Raw genomic sequence first — 16,392 nt, 5'->3', positions numbered from 1 at the left:
TTTAAAATAAGGACATGAGGAGGAACAGAAAGCGTCATTAGCTGTTCTCACCCCATATACTAAAACTTGATGTGATAAGTAGGTGGCAATCTGTGCATATCTAGAAGTGAACAAAATTACAGAAAACGTACAGTTGGCTCATGCATGGAGTAGACCATTAAAAAGAGCCAAGTAGCCAGTAAAAAGATATCCGGGAGGGTTAGTACAGACATTCTGTCTTTGTTAGAAAAGTAATGATAGATTACAGGGAGTTATTTGATAATATGACTTAATAGCTAGTGGAATTCACCATTTAGTGAGTCTTGCACATTGGCTGGCCAGTGTACATACTGATTTAAGTCAGCATAGCAAGCCTGATTCCTGTTTTGTAATTGCGTGTAAGGCTCTTGCAGACCTCATTAGCTTATGCTGAATGGTGACTGTTAGAACCTTAGCTTTCCGAATCAGACATGGAGTAAATGCTCCATGTACCATATTACTGCATGCCCAGATGTTTTGGAATGTAGATCCTAGAGTTATGACAGCATAAAGTTTCTCTGTGCCATTGCATTCTGTCTTTCCTGCAGATTTTGCATTTTGTAAGCTCTAAAATTACTTAGGCTGACATAATTTCCATTTGTTCCCATACCTTTATAAGGTGTAATATATAATAAATAATATCAGAAGTTAAAACATGATTTAAAATAGCTGTACCAAAGTAACAAATAACTATTCAGATATCATTCGCCTTGTTATGAACATCCTTCCTCAATGTCAGTAGTTTTTTTCATTACTTTAAGCTGTTTAATACCCTGTTTTGTTTGAAAAGCGTGTGCCTCTAAATCCTACAGGTGATGTTTCAGTAGCTGTCCACTTGTTTGCTAATTTCTTTGGTTGCTATAGGCATAGCTTTAGCTCAGGATGGCAGAAACAAAAATTCTGGTATTTGAGGAAGACTTGGGCCGTTACTAGCTAAGACATTTGAGCTGTGAAAAGAAAACGGATATAGGCTGGCCACTGTTTCTCTGTTATTCTATTGTCTTTTTACATTTTTAAAATCTTTATCTTAATTCTGCACTTTCTCTGCGTTCAGCTTCCGTTATGTTGCCAGTATTCACAGAACCAAATGAGCGGCCTTCAGAGGAGGAGGAGGAAGAAGAGGATGGGAAGGATGAAAACAGAACGTCAAGTAGTTCCAAAATGGTTTTAAAGAAAACAGGACAGGATGTCCAGACCCAGGTCAATGGGTCAGAGAGCATGATAAAGGAACAACACAGACCAGAAGAAGAAGCAGAACGCGATGAGATGAACTGCAAATCAGGTGAGCTCTGTCTGTTTTTCAGAAGTAACACTGATAGTGAGTAGTCACCTATAATTTCTTGTCTAAAATTTAAACAAGGAAATGAGGAGGCACAAGAAAGCCTCAGCTGTCTTCACCCTCATACTGGAAAATGGGTGTAAGTAGGAGGCAGTCTGTGCATGCCTAGAGGTGAACCAAGCTAGAGAATAAATCTGAAATATTGACTGTTGTACAAAGTGAGCCATTAAAGAGAGACAAGCACACAGTAACAAGATACAGGAGCAGTGCAGTCATTTTGTGTTTGTTAGAAAAGTAATGATGGATTTCAGGGAGTTATTTGCTAATATGACATAGTAGCCAAGTGGAGGTAAACATTTTGCAAGTAATTTTTTTTTAAGCTCAGGATGACTATTAGTATTTATTGCGTATGCCTAAAATTGTCCCTTTATCTTTATAACCATAGACTTTGAAGTTTGCTTCATCACCCAACACCCATGTGAGCCGTCATCTGAGAAGAAGAATAAGGATGAAAAAAATGATGATAAAAGTTCTGAAGACAGCAAAAATATAATATCAGAAAATGGGAAAGAAGACACGCTACAGTACACTGTGCGAGAAATTGTGAAAAAAGATGAGATAAAACTTCAGAAGAGACTGGAGGTGGTACAGCCGAATAACACATCAGGTGAGTTTTTGGATAAATGGCAGAATGTGACTTGTGAAAACAGTGTTTATATATGTAAAACAGAAAAAAGCCGAAATATAGATTTAACTTGAGATGCAGACTTCAAGGCTTGCTTGACCAGACTATTATTTTAGGTAAGTTGTAAATCCTGATGAACCACAAAAAAAAAAGGCCAACTAATTCCAAAAATGCTTTAATAAAACAAAAAAAAACTCCAGAACTCAGTCTCCTCTAGTGCCTCGGCTGAAAGCCTTTTACAGAGTATTTTTTCTTGTCCCTACCTAACATTCTTTATATACACGATTGCCAATTAAACGATTAATCAAATAAATTAAACAATTAATCAATTAAAACATTTGTTCATTTAAAAAAACATTTTATATTAGACATTTCCAGTTGCATTCCTTGTTCATACCTTTGGGAAAAAGTGTGTTGAATTTCAAAATTAAAATAGACTCTATCCTTCTCAACTGCCTTTTTATATCATTTTTCACTATTTATTCTTTGTGCAGTTGTTCCAATACTCTTGCCTGTAACCATGCAGCATTACTACTATGTGCTTGTTGAAAAGGTATGGCTACTGGGCTAGCTTCATTATTTTTTCTAATATCTCTTAAGTGTTTTTTCAACCTAGTAGAAAAGCTTATTTTACTTTCCCCTATATAATACCTCCCACAAGGGCATTTCAAAGCATATATAACCCCCTCATTATTACAACTGAAACATCCTTGTACTTGAAATCTTTTACCATTAATCTGGGGGGAAACTCCTCACTACATGTTGACATCCTATACATTTTCCACAGGGAAAAGTAACCAGTACAGCCACCCTTTCCTTTCTTGTTAACACTGGAGGGCTAAACTTTCCATGAACTAAAAAAATCTTTGATGTTTCTCCCTCTCATAGAGGAGAACTTTAATTCTTTATCATTTAAGAAATTCAACCACTCATCCCTTTCCAAAATGCCCCAGTAATATTTTATCAAATCTTTAAATAGCTCTAAAAACAGTGTATATTTAGTAACAAAATATATAAAATTTTCAATATTCTCTCCTTTCATTAAATTACTTCTATTCTTATGTTCCCTATAGTGCATCTTAGCCTCTTTCTATTTAATTACTTAGTTACTTCATTTATCAAATCTCTTTTGTAACCCCTATCAATAAACATTTGGACTGTCTTGTTTACCTCTTGTTCATATTCATTTTTATCACTTCACAATCTTTCAAGCCTCAAAAATTCACCATAAGGAACTGGTTCTATGGTATGAAATGGGTGGCAACTACTTTCATGTAATATATAATCATAATTAACAAATTGTCTATGTATTTTTGTTTTAATAGTGCCATCATCCATACCCTCAATCATTATATCCTGGTAGTTCACCTTATTAGCTAATTGCAGGCCATCAAAGCCTATATTAAACATATTTCTATGAAGGCTCTGAATAAACTCTGTCACCCTATCATATCCACCCTCACAGATAAAAATCAAATCATCTATGTATCTAAAATACCTTACTACATGTCTAATAAAAAACTCATTATTATAAATGTACAAACCTTCAACATAACCCATGAATAAATTTGTATACATGGAAGCAAATGCTGCCCCCCATAGCTGTCCCTTGTAATTGTTTAAACAATTCTCCATTAAATTCATACATTTGATTTCCAAGCAAATCAAAATAAATTTCAGTATATAATGTGTAGTAGGACTATCACCTAAAAAATCTAATATTGCCTCTAGCCCATGTACATGTTTTATGCTAGTATAAAAACTTGTCACATCTACTACTATAAAATATCTTTCCCTTTGCCATCTTATATTCTTTATTCTTTCTGTAAAATCATAGGCACACAGAAAAAATGAGTCATCGAACAGTCCTTACTATCAAATGCATACTGTACATCTCTCAGAGAAAAGTAATTTAATCTAAAACCTTTATTTAAAATTACTCTATACTCTTCTACAGCTTCATCCTAAGGCCTACCCTACTCTTCTACATCCCCATCCTTACACCTGCTCCTGATGACTGCCCTTTATATCATCTGTATGTAACCTATCTTAGAAAACTTTCTTAGCTGACCATTTTAGACTGGATACTAATAAACAAACTTAACATCACATACATATATCACAAGAGAGAAGAATGACCTACCAATTTCTATACTTATAAATAGAACCACCCAAGAATGTATTCATCAACACAACATGGTTTGCCCTCCTTTCCTTTGTAGATACATTGACCTTTCAAAAGCTTTTGACATGGTTAACCACTCTTCTTTAATTAAGATCCTGGAATCCCTCTCATTTGATAAACTTTCCATAAAATGGTTTAACTCATACCTCTGCAACAGACAAGGGATAACCACATCTCCTCCTTATTGCCCTCTGTTATCCCACAAGCCACCTGCATTCAATAAACTATCTTCAACACAACCTCCTTAATGCTAAAAACCATCCTATCTAATAATACTGTCATCTCTCCAGACTCTACAACTAAACTGCTTGGAATAACCATTGATAACAATCTCTCTTTTGATCAACACATTAACAACACTATCAAATCTGTAAACAGAAAAATACGGATCAAACCATTTCTCACCCCATCCTCATCTTATATCCACTCTCTTTATTCCTCTCCTATCTTTACTAACCTCAAGAAATCTAACTTTAGAACCCATCACTGCCTTAATTTGAAACTTCTAGGCTGGCTAGAACTACAAAACTATCTTACACTGACACAACTTTCTATTGCACACAAAGTACCAACCTAATAACACTCCAATTCTTTCACAGCTTTCTAAACTCTTGACCAAACCCATAAAAGCTCACAACTTAGCTGGTGACTCACTATTCACTAATACCACAGGCCAAGTATGGAATTCTCTACCTAGGGATATAACACTAATCACATCCTCTTCAAACAGCATATCAAACTCACTGGCTTTGCTCATGTAATACTCCTGACTAACTTTTCTACCCCTCTCCTGACCTTCAACCTCTCCTGGTGCTTTATATCTAGCATATACCTTCCTCTCACTTCAATTTCACTCTTTGTTCTGACCTATTTTTCTTACCTTTCCCATATTCTCTTGTTAGTCTCTCTTTTTTTCTCTCATCTCTTGACTACTATCTCATTCCTATCCTCTCACATTACTTAATTCCTCCTGTATGGAATTTATTAAGTAGCCCTAGAAACTGTCCTATCTCTAGTCAGGACTTTTAATGATATTGTACCTTCTCTTTGTGAATTTGATTCGCCTAGTTTATTATTAGCAATTTGTACTCATTCTTGTTTTTTATGATTGTTGTCTTACTTGTATTCTTTGTGATTATTAAAAGTATGTCTCACTGTTATGTTCTATGTGGAGCTTTTCGGCCTCTACTGAAAATGGAGATATATCCAGCTAGACTAGCCCGGTTAACAAATGTAAAATAAAAATAAAAAATAAATAATTCATAATACTTTTTCATATCTACCTTCTCATAAATTTTCTTATTGTCTAAGTTATTAGCGCACATTTCTAAATACTGAGAAAAGTGTAAAACCACCAGTTTTCATCTTATACTTGCTTATAAAAAGACACATTAATAATCTTAAAATACATGTATTGAAAATGTTGTTCAGTAACAGATAGGAGAAGAGGAAAGGAAGGACTAGTATGTAGGCAAGTCTTAGGCGTAGCATGGAGTCTAATTGGAGAATAGTAGGGAATGGACAAGAGAAATGGATGTAAGATATAGGTGAGAGTTGTCTGATACAGTAAATCGGGTTAAGAAAAAGGTGCTTGTTACTGAAACAGAAGTAGAACGTACAAGATGTAAGAAATAGAGACAGCGGTTTAGAGGGAGAAAAAGGCAGGTGAGGATTTGCTTCAAGTAGGATCTTTACAGGGGGAAGGTTCAGGAGTTGAGTGGGTATTCCTTTAGGGCTGGTTTGAAATTGGAAGAGTTTTGGTATGATCTGATATAGAGAGGGAGTTTGTTCCAGGAGGTAGAGACTGGGTGACTATAAAGACTTTTTCCTATGGATTTATTATGTTTGGAAACTTGGAGGAGGTTGGTCAGAGCTATGAAGCTCCTGGTTAGGGACGTAAGGGGAGATTAGAGTTGCTAATGAAGGACAGGCTAGGGGTTGACGTAGGATGGTATGTGTCAAGGGGAGTTGAGGTAGAAGGAGTTGATAATGGAATTCTAGCCAGTGGAGTTTTTTAAGGAGAAGCAGTGGTGAGAGCGATAGGGGAGATTGGTGGCAAACCTAGATATTTTATTATATGCAAGTTCGAGTTTGGTTAACAGATTTTTTTGTAAGTTAGTAAAGATAAGGGTGACATATAGTAAAGTAGGTAGAAGGTAGGCTTGAGCAAGGGATACTTTGGATTCTTGTGTAAGGAATTTTTTATTTCTGTAGAGCAATTCTAGTTTCTGGTGGGTCCTTTTGATGCAGTTGTTGACGTGGGAGTCACATTTTAGTTTGTCATCTCTAAGTATAAAGAGAAGTTTAGTATGAGACTCTGCTTGAATAGCTGTGTTTAGTGAAGAGATTGAGAAGAAAGATTTGAGGTGTTGGAGGGGTAATGGAAGGAAAAGAAAAAGTTTAGTTTTATTGGGGTGAAGAAGGAGTTGGTTAGTTGTGAGCCATCTTTTGACAGAGTGTAGTGTGTCTTGAGTGAGGGTATGTAGGTGGGATAGATTGTCAGAGGTAGAGATGATGGTTGAGTCATGTGCATACTGTATGAGTTTAGATTGGGGGCAGGATTGGAGGAGATCATTAGTAAAAATGTTAAATAGTAAGGGACCCGGGATGGAGCCTTGGGGGATGCCAGTTAGAACAGGAAGGAACTGAGAAGTAGCTGACATCCATTTGACAGATTGAGCTAGAGAGGTTGAAGGAAGCAAGTTTGGAGAGCAGGAGGTTATGAGAAACAGTGTCAAAAGCCATAGAGAGGTCAAGGAAGAAAGAATACACTAGTTTGTTGTTATTGAAAGAAGTGGAGATGGAGTTAGTGAAGAACAGTAGTGTGGTAGTAGTGCTATGATGAGGGCGAAAGCCACGTTGGGTAGGGGTGAGGAGATTTTCTTGAATGAGATGTGCAATGAGCTGTTTATGAATTCACTTTTCAAGGATCTTTGAGATAGGGTATAGACTAGCGATAGGCCTGAAATTTAAGGGGTCGGTGAAGTTACAACCCTTATGCAGGGGTATAATATAGGGCTTTTTCCATATTTGAGGGAGAAGGTTTTCCTGAATTGACCAATTAATAAGTATGGAGACTGGATAGACAATGGAGGGGGCTGCAAGTTTGAGGTATAAGGGGGGCAGGTTATCAGCCGAAGGGGAGCAGGTTTTAAGTTTATAGAGTAGAGACCTAATAACTGTTGTGGGGATAGGCTTGATTGAGAAAGCTTGGTGGGAGGGAAGGAGAGGGGTGTCATGATTGATATTTGTGTTCACTTTGATTAGTTCTGTATAAAGTCTATGAAGAAAGAGTTGAGAAACATGGCAGCTTCGAGAGGGGAGCTGTTTGGGGACGGTTTGGGAGGGGTAGGGTTACCTGTGTGTAAAAGCTCATTAATGGTACTCCAGAATCTTTTGAGGTTGTCAAGTTCTGTTGATATCACATACCAGGTTATGGTCCTTTGAGCAAGTGACCCCTGTGCCATTTGACTTGCGAATATGCAGCACTTCCATTAATGCTGGGTCAGAGATTACTCTGTATGCAAGGCACAGGTTGCCTCTGTGGAGTCTGTACACACAGAGTAACGTGACAATGATTTCAATCTGTCCGCATAAGACAGATCTTGAAGACCCTGAATTTTCTTTGTAAGGAACCTTTGTGGTTTCTCCAATTGTTGCCAGTGTATGGAAAGGAACATACTAAAGGGAGTGTCATACTCTATTACTGGCCTGATGAGGGAAGAGTATAGGGAGTTATAACCTCTTTTAGGCAATGCCCTTACTTATGAGATGAGCAATATAAAATGCCCTTCTTACCACTGTGGAGACATGGTAATTGAAATTAAGATTGCTGTCAACCTGTGTGCCCAGATCTCTCACCACTGACTGTGTGCTTAGGGTATTGCTATCAGTGTCTTAGATTGCAGGAACATCACCCCTGCTAAAGGGGATGATAATGCATTTTTTTTTGCATTTTGTAAGACCATGACTTTGGCACCAGTTATTAGTCTGCATAAGACTTTCTTGCAGGATGTTGACATTGCAAGGGGTTTCAATGATCACTCCCAGTTTGCAGTCATCAGCAAACTTTATCAAGCACAGTCCTTTAGTTTTAGCCTGTACTTTGGAGAAGTAGATTCTGAACAGTAGGGGTCCCAGAACTGATCCCTGTGGAACACCACTGATTACGGGTCTGCTGGAGGAGGGTGGAGTCCCATATTTTGACCATATGAGTTCTATCAGTGAGCCAGTTTGCAACCCACGTGACAATATATGGGTTGATACCCAGCTGGGTGAGTTTGTCAATGATACCTGAGTGGGGGATTGTGTCAAAGGCCTTGGCTAAATCTAGGTAGGCCATATAAGCACAGTTCTGCCCCCATCTAGGGCTTTAGTGACTGTATTGAGAAATCTACCATGTTTAACAGGCATGATCTCAACTTGACAAAGCCAGACTGGGTGGGGCTGAGCACTTGGAGATTTCATATATCTTTGTTAATAAGGTCCATCATGATTGGTTCCGTGGCCTTGCAGATAAGGCTGGTGAGACTAATGGGTCTATAGTTCCCAGGGTTTGTGGATGCACCCCCTTTATGCAAAGGATAGCTGTTTTCCATTCTGCTAGGCCAAGCCAGTGCTTAGGCTGTGATTGAAAAGCTTGCCCAATGGTGATGCTAATTCCTGTATAACCCATGTAGAACACAGCCCAGGATGTTGTCTGGTCCCACAGAGACCTTGGAGAGGGCATTTATGACCTGCTTTGGGGTATATGTGGTGGGGACAGGGGTGTGAAGTTTTCACTGAACCTGTCAGCCAGCAGATTTTCTTTATCCACAAATTCTATATATGTAGTACCATTAATCATGAGTTCAATGCAAATCTGGGCCCTACCTTTTAAGTTACGGATGTAACTAAAGAACGCCTTTTTGCCCCCATAGTTGTCCCTTTTGAATGGTGTAGGTAGACCAGGATGGTGGCACAGGGTGGTGTTAGGGGGTGTTGTGGAGACCTTTTGCCCAGGGCACCATTTGACCAAAGGCCAGTCCTGGCTGCATCTTTTACATGCAAATGAATTCTTCTAAAAATCTGTGGTATAGTGGATTTTCTTGTCTGTGTATTGATTAATCTGGGGTGCCTCAGGCCAAAGTACAGTTTTGTGTTCCTTATTGTTTTAGCCACTAGACCAAATAGCTGTGGGCCTTTGGAGATGTAGCATAGTAATGAAGTTACAGTTTTTTCTTGCATTTGAGAAAATTCTGCAAGGAAGCGGCTCTTTGATTAATTGAAACCTATACTGTCTAGTTAATTGAACAGTTAAAGATATTATAGCCCTTTGTGCCAGAAGCTCCACAAAGACATAACCCATGCCGGCAGGTGAGACCACAGGGAATTTTATATGTATTGCTTTGGACAGCAAGTGACTCATGCGCTTCTTTATGGACTTCTACATATTTTTCTGTCAGTGATTCCAGCTTATCCTTGAATTCCTGATAATTGTAGTAGACTTTATAAAGCCTTCATGATTTTGGAGGAAATAGAATAGGATTTCTAAGGGTTATGTGTTAGGAAGCTGTGATTTGATACAGGAATTGGGGTTATAAGAACAGACTTGATGCAATGAAATAGTTCCTATGGTATTAACATTTTTTCAATTGTACTGCAATATGGCTTCATGTGGAGTGGTGGATATAGTCAGTGGAGTAATAAGCTGGGTGCCCCATATCTATTGTCTTTATCACTTTACATGTATGAAGATATTTACCTAGCACTGAAATTATTGGTTTTGGTGAAGCAGTAGTACCTGCTCTGCTTAATATGTATGTGAAATCCTTTACCAAGGTAATTTGTCCTTCATTTTAATCCAGTAAAGGTATGCAATGTCTCTTTTATCCTTCTATCACATTCTTACCAAAGTGTATGTACAATGAGACTGTGATAATCCACATACCACTGTATTCATAGATTCATAGGTAGGTGCTAGGCTATTGGCCCTAGGGCCTATATAAGCCTAGCCAAAAAGGTACCCTGATTTTTGCCACCCAAGAAAATTATTTTCCTGTACCCCTGTCGAGCACAGCGACAGAAGTGATCCCCGGGGTGAATTTCCTATTACCCATCCAATCATCAAGATTTTTCTTGAAGAGTGCTAATAAGGAGCTTTGTTTGATATAGATAAGTAGTTTGTTCCAGAGTATGGGAAGTCTCTGGGACAGGAATCTATCCCTCCAGCATGTTCTGTTCATTGTGGTGACAAGGTTTAGGTCCCTAGAGCGTGTAGCTAGGAGGGATTGGGATTTCTTTAAGTAGAGCATGTCCAACAGCTCTGGGTTTGACATAGCTTTGTATGTTAGGCAGAGATTGCCTCTGAGTAGGCGATATGCAATGGAGTAAAGCTGGAATTTTTTGAGACGGTCAGCGTAGGGCATCTGCTTGAGGCTGGTAATCTTGTTTGTGAGGTGTTTCTGTGGCCTTTCTAGTTGTTGTAGATGTCTTGTGAGGTACATACCAAAAGGGGCATTGTACTCTATAATGGGTCTAATGAGTGATGAGTAGAGGGGAACAATAAGCTCTTTTTTCCTGGATGAGAAACCTTTTGTGATGAAGTGTGCCACGTAGAAGGATTTCCTGACTACTGTGACAAGGTGATTATCAAAGGGAGAGACTTCTGTCCACCTGTGTCCCAAGGTCTCTTATCACACGTTCAGTGTTAAGTAGACTACCGCCTATGGGTAGTTCATGGTTACAGAGTTTTTAACAAAGGGGATGACAATGCCCTTTTTGGCATTGAGCTTGAGGCCATGACTTTGACACCAGGCATCTGTCTCAGTGAAGCCCTTTTGTAGGATGTCCACATCATTAGGAGTTTCGATTATGGCTCCTAGTTTGTAGTCATCTGTGAACTTCATTAGCCAAAGACCTTCTGTGTTAGCCTGTACTTCAGAGAAGTAGATACCACAGGACTGAACCCTGCGGTACTCCATTTGTCACTGGTCTGAAGTCAGATTTGGAGTCTGCTACTTTCACTGTGTGGGTTCTGTCAGTGAGCCAGTTGGCAACCCATCTTGTGACATAGGGATTTATACCTAGTTTAGTGAGTTTATCTATATTTCCAGAGTGGGGGATGGTGTCGAAAGCCTTGGTGAGATCTAGATAGGCAGTGTGAACCACCTTACTCTCATCTACGGCTTTGGTGACTGCTTCAAAGTAGTCTATCAGGTTTAGGAGACATGATCTGCCTTTTACAAACCTTTACTGGGTAGTATCCAGAGTTTGGAGATTATCAGTGTCTTTGTTTATATATGTATTAAGCTTGGACTGCAGTAGTGGAACCTGTTAAACTGTGAAATACTGAGTTAATTTCAAAAGTGGCAGCTACTGCCCTTTATAAGATCACTGCTCCCTTCTTTAATGATCAGTGTGAGTTTGCTGCTAGCTGGTAACAAAATTTCTCTAATTTTAAATGTTCCACTAGACGTAAATGAATTTGCTGCAAGAGCAGGGGAGCAGGAGAGTTGAGAGTTGATTTCCACCCCCATTAAAGAGCATGAAATGTTTCAGAGGACTATTAATCTTATTGATATTAAGACAGAAAATTTTTATACTTAATATTATTAATGCAAAAGTTCAAGTATACATTTAAATACAAGAGAATTCCATATAAATAGTGCAATGCTGTTGTCATAATGTTTGCTGAAATGCATAGTCCAAGCAATCTTGTATGTACTTATCTAGTTCCCTACTGTTAAGCCACATTTGCAAATACTCCTTTCAATGTGTTTGTACTGTTAGAGGACTGGTAGTGGCTTTGACATTTGTTTGCAGCTGAAGAACTCATTGCATAACTGCTGATGTAATTCTGAAAATCTGTAACCATTTGCTTTATTGGGGCGTATATCAGGGGATAATTGTAGTCATCGCTATCACCATCATCACATTCTTAATGCTGTATTTCTCATTGAATGTTTTTCTAATTGTTCAAATTCATTAGTCAATTTATACTAGTTTATTCTATTTTATTTATTTAATGTTTGCTGACTGGAAAAAGTCAGACTGGGCACAGGCCCTTTTTCAGCGGAGGCCCAAGGGGAAAGCCCCAAACAAAATAAAGGTTGTAACAAATAAATTATACAATGCATAAGCTCATACAGTAGTGGTACTTACAAGGATAACAAGTATGAGTAGAGAGATTCAAGAATAGACAGAACAGTTGACTATATAAGAGAAGGAAGAAGTTAAAGATAGAGAGAAGTAAACTTAGAGTGGGATGTAGTAGAGAAGTTCAGAAAGAAAGAGAAAGTGAAGAAGGATGAGGCACAGAGGAATCGACAGGGAATCTAGAGAGAGTGTAGAATGGGGAAATTAGATGTGAGAAAGAGAATCCTGTCAGGTTGAGTAATGATCAGCAGTGAGGTGTAGAGAAGGAAAGCCTATGAAATGCTGAGCTAAGAACTATTCATGTATTTAGTTATTTTGTTTATGTATACAGTACAGTACTTTTTTTCGCCATTTGGCCAGGATCATGATTGAAACAAGTTCATTGTTTAATACAAGTTCATCTACCCAGTTAACAACAAATCTGAGAAGCGATGAAAAGGTCATTTGTCAGACCGTAGATTATACTGGTTTCAGTGTAATTCTGTTAAAAGATGTAACACTTTAGACAGATCACATTGTGTGGACAGATGGATTGCTCTGTCTGTACATGTGCCCACTGTAGCTTTAATTCTTGTTTAAGGAATTTCTATAACGTCACCTGCTAAAGAATAACTCTTAAAATCATATGCCATATAACAGAATATCTTGGTAAAGAAAGGAGAAACTGAGGAGATTGAGAGGCATTGAATGTCAACTAACATATCAAGAGTGAGGTCATATTCTTTAAGAAGACTTCAATATAGTCTTTTTATTGAGGAACAGCTGTTCTGCTGAGCATGCAATTGAATACAAGTTTGAATCATGACAGTAAGAAGTCAGTACTTAAGTACATACATGGTGTACATGTGAAAGGTGGACACTTGAATGATTTGCCACACACACACACACACACACACACACACACACACACACACACACACACACACACACACACACACACACACACACACACACAATGATAACGGTGGTGTTGACCAAACTGGATAATTTTTATCACAAATTATAACTTATGGGAAGTTCTATCATGCTACTCACTAATGCTGTCACTTAGTCGCTGCAATAGTCATATTGTCAAGTCACTGACCTTGATAATGCAGCGGGCAAGTTGTAAACAAATAGTGATTTCAAGGAGCTACTGAAAATTTCATGGCTTCTTGTTATTTAAAGTGAAAATGTCTGATTTTATGTCGAAAACAGGATATTTGAGAGAAATGGATGATGAATCCTCTTACTGCCTGAACCTGGGACAGACCACTCCCACCTCTCCACCCTTAGCACACCACTGGTTGGGAACATGGCAGAAATATGCCATGGTAACATGTGGGCTAGGAGAGTTTGCATAGCTTCTGCATCACTCTGTTATTTTCTGATTCTTATCTATTTTGGATCTTGAGCCTTTCTTTCATTAAGAAAAGTTCTTACATTGGATACCTGAAATGCTGAAACTTTCAGAGAGTTCCTATAGTTGCCAGATCATCGTCCATGATTCACACCAGCATAGTTTTAGCCATGAAACATGTTACCAAAAACACCAGTGTTTCACTCTTAAAATGTCTGCTTGGAGGGTGCGCAGCACAAGGACTTAAAAAAGGGTTCTTGAGTAGTCCCAGGAAGCAGTCTGTTGCGTCCCCAAGTTAGAACTCAGTAGTAAAATTTAGGCTTAGCACTTTTCTCCAGATGCTTACCCCAAAGTTAACAGGGATCAATGATTCATAGTAAAAAGGGGTCATGTGTCAGTCCCTTGAGGACAGGCAGTTGTTTGACCTCTCTTGGGACCTGGCCCCTTTTAGTACACAAGTGCACGCTTAGGAAATATGGCCTGATGATCAAGTCAGGCCCAGACAGTGCTGGTTTGCTTTCCTTCCTTCAGTTATTTCTGGCAGGTTTACACAGCCTGGCATTTCTTGTAAATCTGTAACATTCTCAACTTCATGCAGAGCTCTGTCTGAGGATACTCAAGGCAGAGTTGAGGGTGGTAGAGGTTCTTTCTCTCTTCCCTCCTGCATCCTTGGAAGGAGGCAGGGAGAAACCAGATGCCCCTGTCCATAAGATTAGCAAGGACAATGAAGCTTCCCCCATAATGTTTCCCACTGGATGGCCGTCACTTTGCAGCAGCCCGCAGGCTCATGGCTCCAATTCCATATGCCTAGCAGTGTTTGAGTGCGTATCTAGGGAAGAAGGAATAAGATGTCTTGGCCTCCTCCCATGGAATGTATTATCAAAGATTCCATTCTACAACCTGGAAACACCCAGATACTACTCCTTCAGCTCCAAATAAGGCTGATGCCCACTGAAACCCCCCAGATGAGTGGAGTGAGATTCAGGAGGCAAAGTATCCAGAATGATCATTTTTGTTCCTGCAGGAGTTCTCAGAGGCTGCAGCGTTATTACATTTTGTCAACCAATAAAGAGTTAAGATTTGGCTAAGGTGAGCAAGAAGAGGGTTGTGCTGCCTTGAGGCATGAGTGTCTCTACTGTCTGTCCCACCTGTCTGTATTTTATTTTTCTTACTGGAACATATGCTGTTAAACATTTCGGCCATTCCTGAATCTATGGTCAAGAAAGAGCTGGTTAGGACCCTGTCCTTGACTTTCATAGTGTGCTGCTACATCACTGACATAGGAGGCTCAGGCATGCACCTGCAGAGAACAAAGTGGCTTAGGCTAGCCTTCTACAAAGATGACCTTAGATAGCCATTAAGGATTACTATTTCTTGATGAGGATGCTCTTTTTGGCCAGTCCTCACAGATTCAGGTGAAAAGACCTCCAGAAAAAGAAGTAGACTGTCACTGCAGTTAAAGCCTATAACTTCTATACCTCCTTTTGACCCAATATCTTCTTCCATTGCAAGTCAACCTCCCCATGAAGAGTAAGCCTCCTTCCAGACTGAGGAGAGCTGTCCAGCATCAAACTGTGTTACTATCCCCCTTTTCTACTAGTAAAGTTTCCTAGGATGATAACTCCACTAATACAGTCACCAGCAAAATTCTGACTTATGTTTTAGGTTGCCTCCTAGCTTTGTCCATCGTGGAGAGGCATGACTAAGGACTACTAGGTTCTGTGCTGCTAAATACTTCCCCAAAAAGGCTAAATTCAAAGACCAAGTCATATCTGCTTGGAACAAGCCCAGACAGTGCTCGTCAAAAGGGCTGTAGTGGCTGTTCCTCCTTCATAATGAGACTAAGGATTCTGTGAATACTGTTTATATCAGTGTTTTGCTTTAAATCAGAGCCCAGTCCACTAAACCCATTCCCATAAATGGGTTCAGAAATAAAACCATTGGTGAAGTCAGGATTTACTTTAAAGTGGAGAGATGACACAAACCCAAGCCCATTCTGTTCCTGTTTTTTCTAATTCCGAACGGGACATAAGGCTTCCATTCATCCTGTATATCATCCATTTCAGTAAGCACATTTGGGACATGAACATTTTGGAATGCAAGTCTGCAGATATTTATGCTTGAAGTACTGAAGGGCATTTGGATGGATGCATTAATTTAGGCTTTGCAAAGGAGGTTCCTCCACTTTGCTTTGGGTAATCAACACATTCAATACAAAGTGCTGCTGTTTGACATCTCTCCATCTCCCACACCATGGCTGCTAACCAAGACATTGACCACTGTGGCAAAATTTTTGCAGGAGAAAGAACTCCACTTGTTCCCCCTACAAAGATTAGGGACTTCTGCTGGCACTATTGAAGGACATCCTGTTAAGGGTTGATAGTCCTGTGGCTGCAGCCCCCAGAAGTATTCATAAAGAAGAAAACATCCTCTGTGATTCCATCTGACAAGATTGCCTTCATGTAATGGAGCAGGAGAAACGTCTGTGTTAGACTGATATACACACACATGTGAATATACTATGTAATATATATATATATATATATATATATATATATATATATATATATATATGTGTGTGTGTGTATGTATATATATATATATATATATATATATATATATATATATATATATATATATATAGAGAGAGAGAGAGAGAGAGATGTACAGATATAGGTGGTCTATAGTTTTGCCTTTTACAGTCAGAATTTTGCAACTATTCTTAGATCCATTTGAGTAACCCTTAGAGG

The 16,392-nt window shown here is 38.9% G+C and overlaps 1 protein-coding gene across 2 annotated transcripts in view; it reads left to right on the top strand.

Annotated features, from left to right (window-relative positions):
* Nucleotides 1–16,392, top strand: part of LOC122815449 (zinc finger protein 252-like) — a 304,744-nt gene that overhangs the window by 167,755 nt on the left and 120,597 nt on the right. For both annotated transcript variants that reach the window (XM_044087954.1, XM_044087952.1), the window contains exons 7-8: nt 1,073–1,300; nt 1,743–1,964. In XM_044087954.1, the coding sequence (XP_043943889.1) occupies nt 1,073–1,300; nt 1,743–1,964 (450 nt within the window). The remainder of the gene's footprint in view (nt 1–1,072; nt 1,301–1,742; nt 1,965–16,392) is intronic.

The sequence above is a fragment of the Protopterus annectens genome, chromosome 11.part0 (assembly GCF_019279795.1).
Source record: "Protopterus annectens isolate FY-2018-M chromosome 11.part0, PAN1.0, whole genome shotgun sequence".
Lineage (NCBI taxonomy): Eukaryota > Metazoa > Chordata > Ceratodontiformes > Protopteridae > Protopterus > Protopterus annectens.
Note: the sequence above shows the minus strand (reverse complement) of the source record. Positions and strands in the feature narration are given on the sequence as shown.